The 2,219-nt window shown below is 37.8% G+C and overlaps 1 protein-coding gene across 1 annotated transcript in view; it reads left to right on the plus strand.

Moving 5' to 3' along the window:
• Positions 1–13: 13 nt before the first annotated feature.
• LOC107577843 (thrombospondin-2-like) overlaps positions 14–2,219 on the plus strand; it is a gene marked incomplete at its 3' end in the record, with an annotated part of 4,685 nt that continues 2,479 nt past the window's right edge. The window contains exons 1-3 of the mRNA XM_016263875.1: positions 14–182; positions 1,033–1,103; positions 1,459–2,012. Of these exons, the coding sequence (XP_016119361.1) occupies positions 1,037–1,103; positions 1,459–2,012 (621 nt within the window). The remainder of the gene's footprint in view (positions 183–1,032; positions 1,104–1,458; positions 2,013–2,219) is intronic.

Genomic DNA, 2,219 nt, shown 5'->3' on the forward strand with positions numbered 1-2,219 from the left:
ACCGTATAAAGGGCATCAGTCCAGTAGTTCTCAGGCCACTGAACTGAAACCCGGAGCCGTGTGGATGTTATAGGCACTGTGGATTTTAGTATTTGTCCAGAAGACCTTTTTTCCTCAACATTTTTTGTTTTGTAGGACATATAGACTTTGTGCTGTTTCAGTTGGTTTGCACATTACAACAGGTGAGTCTTGTTTACGTCAGAGCATTTTTATACTTTTTGACACCATAGGCTTGACTAATTTAAAATTTCTCAGTGAAAATAATGATTATTTTCTTTCGTTTGAAACTATGCTTGAAAGACTGTCACAAATGTCTTCATTTTGTTAGACTGCTGCAGTTAAACGCTTTTAAAGACCTGTTGCTACTACTGCACTCAGCAAGTGTTCGGGATGTCATCTCATAAAAATGCATAAACCGTTTTTAACTTGAAACATTTGAATGCCTAATTGCACATAAACGTCCGTTTGAAGCATAGTGTATCTATTTATTGATATGAATTTACTTAATGGTGTGTCCATTTACTTGGACTTGTTAGTAAGTGTTATTGATGTATTTTTAAACAGTTGTGAATTAGGCTATAAATGAAAGTTCAGAATGTGAACTTTTACACAGCTGGTTTAAAAAGGCACATGATCACAGATGTTTAATTAGCCTATACACGTTGCCCCTTTGAAAGATGATGTCAAATCTCCTTAAAATGTTATAATTGAGATACATCAAATTGTTAAAGGGTCTATTATAATCTCTTGCTAAGATTGGTCTGTAATGTAAAGCCAAAGAATGTGGAAACAGGAAAACACAAAGCCCCTATTTGTAGAAGTGTTGTTTAAATAATATTTTATTTTATTTGAATAGTTTTTGTTGCAATTTTTTATTTGGGTCTTATTGCCCAACTGAGCATTTTTTTTCACTCTGTATAAAACATTGTTAAAGGCATGCAATATGTTTCATTAGACTATCAAATGAGTATTTGGGAATAAATGGGTTAATAAGATTTTATGTTTTTATATAATTGTATGTGTATTTTAAAGGAGTATGATACTCAGGAGAAATTTCTACTTGCTGCCTTTGCTGTTACTATGCATCAGAGCACTACCTCAAGGTAAATCCATGATCCACCTGTTCCTAAATTGTTTATAAATAAATAGGATTTAACATATTTTTCTGTCTTGCTATTGAGGTTTACTTGCACATATCTAATTCTGAAATTGAGATGTCCATATTACACAACTTGCCCATTATTCTCTGTGCCTCAAAGCACATCTGTGTTTGATTCATTAACAGAGTCTGTATGTGGTATTCAATGCAAAACAGCTTTCAAATAGTTTTGATCTGAGATTATGTAATATTTTCTTGAAAATTTTAATGGGCTTATCTAATCATCACATAAAATCTATCTTGTGTTCTCGCATAATCATCTGTACTATGCTGAAATGCTTATGTTGACTCATTCAAAGATGGCCATGTGGAAGATGAATCCATCTTCGACCTTTTCAAAATCAGCAGCATCAGCAGAAAGACGATTGGTGCCAAGCTCTTCAAGGGCCACGACTGGGACTCGCCTGCATATCGCTTCATCCGTTTTGATCACATCCCTGCTGTGAGCACCCCGGCCCTCCATCAGATCCTAAAGCAGGTCCAGAACAATGAGGGCTTTGTGTTTGTGGCCACCATACGACAGGACAAGGGCTCCAGGGGAACCCTGTTTGGTCTGGAGGGCCCCAGTGGGAGCCGTCAGTTTGAGATTATGTCCAATGGGCGTGCCAACACGTTAGATCTACTCTACATGGTCGGGGGATCTCAGAATGTGGTGTCCTTTGAGGATGTGGACTTGTCTGATTCGCAGTGGAAGAACATTACGCTGTACATTCACGGAGAGAACGCTCACCTCTACGTAGGCTGTAGCCTCATTGACAGCGTGATCCTGGATGAGCCTTTCTATGAACATCTGCGGTCTGAGGGCAGTCAGATGTTTGTGGCCAAGGGATCTATCAGAGAAAACCACTTCAGGGTAAGAGCAGTTCTTCTCGATGAACATCATCTGAACTTCATTCACTGCTTGTTATGGAATTCCTGCATAAGGATTTTTCTGTGCTGTGAAAAAGGGAAGAAAATCCTTTTTCGAGTATCGAGAAATTCTATACTGTTTTTTAAATAAAATGGTCAAATGATTTATCTATCTGTCTGTCTCTGTCTGTCTGTGTCTGTCTGTCTGTCT

The sequence above is a fragment of the Sinocyclocheilus grahami genome, unplaced genomic scaffold, assembly GCF_001515645.1.
Source record: "Sinocyclocheilus grahami isolate Dianchi unplaced genomic scaffold, SAMN03320097.WGS_v1.1 scaffold7438.1, whole genome shotgun sequence".
Lineage (NCBI taxonomy): Eukaryota > Metazoa > Chordata > Actinopteri > Cypriniformes > Cyprinidae > Sinocyclocheilus > Sinocyclocheilus grahami.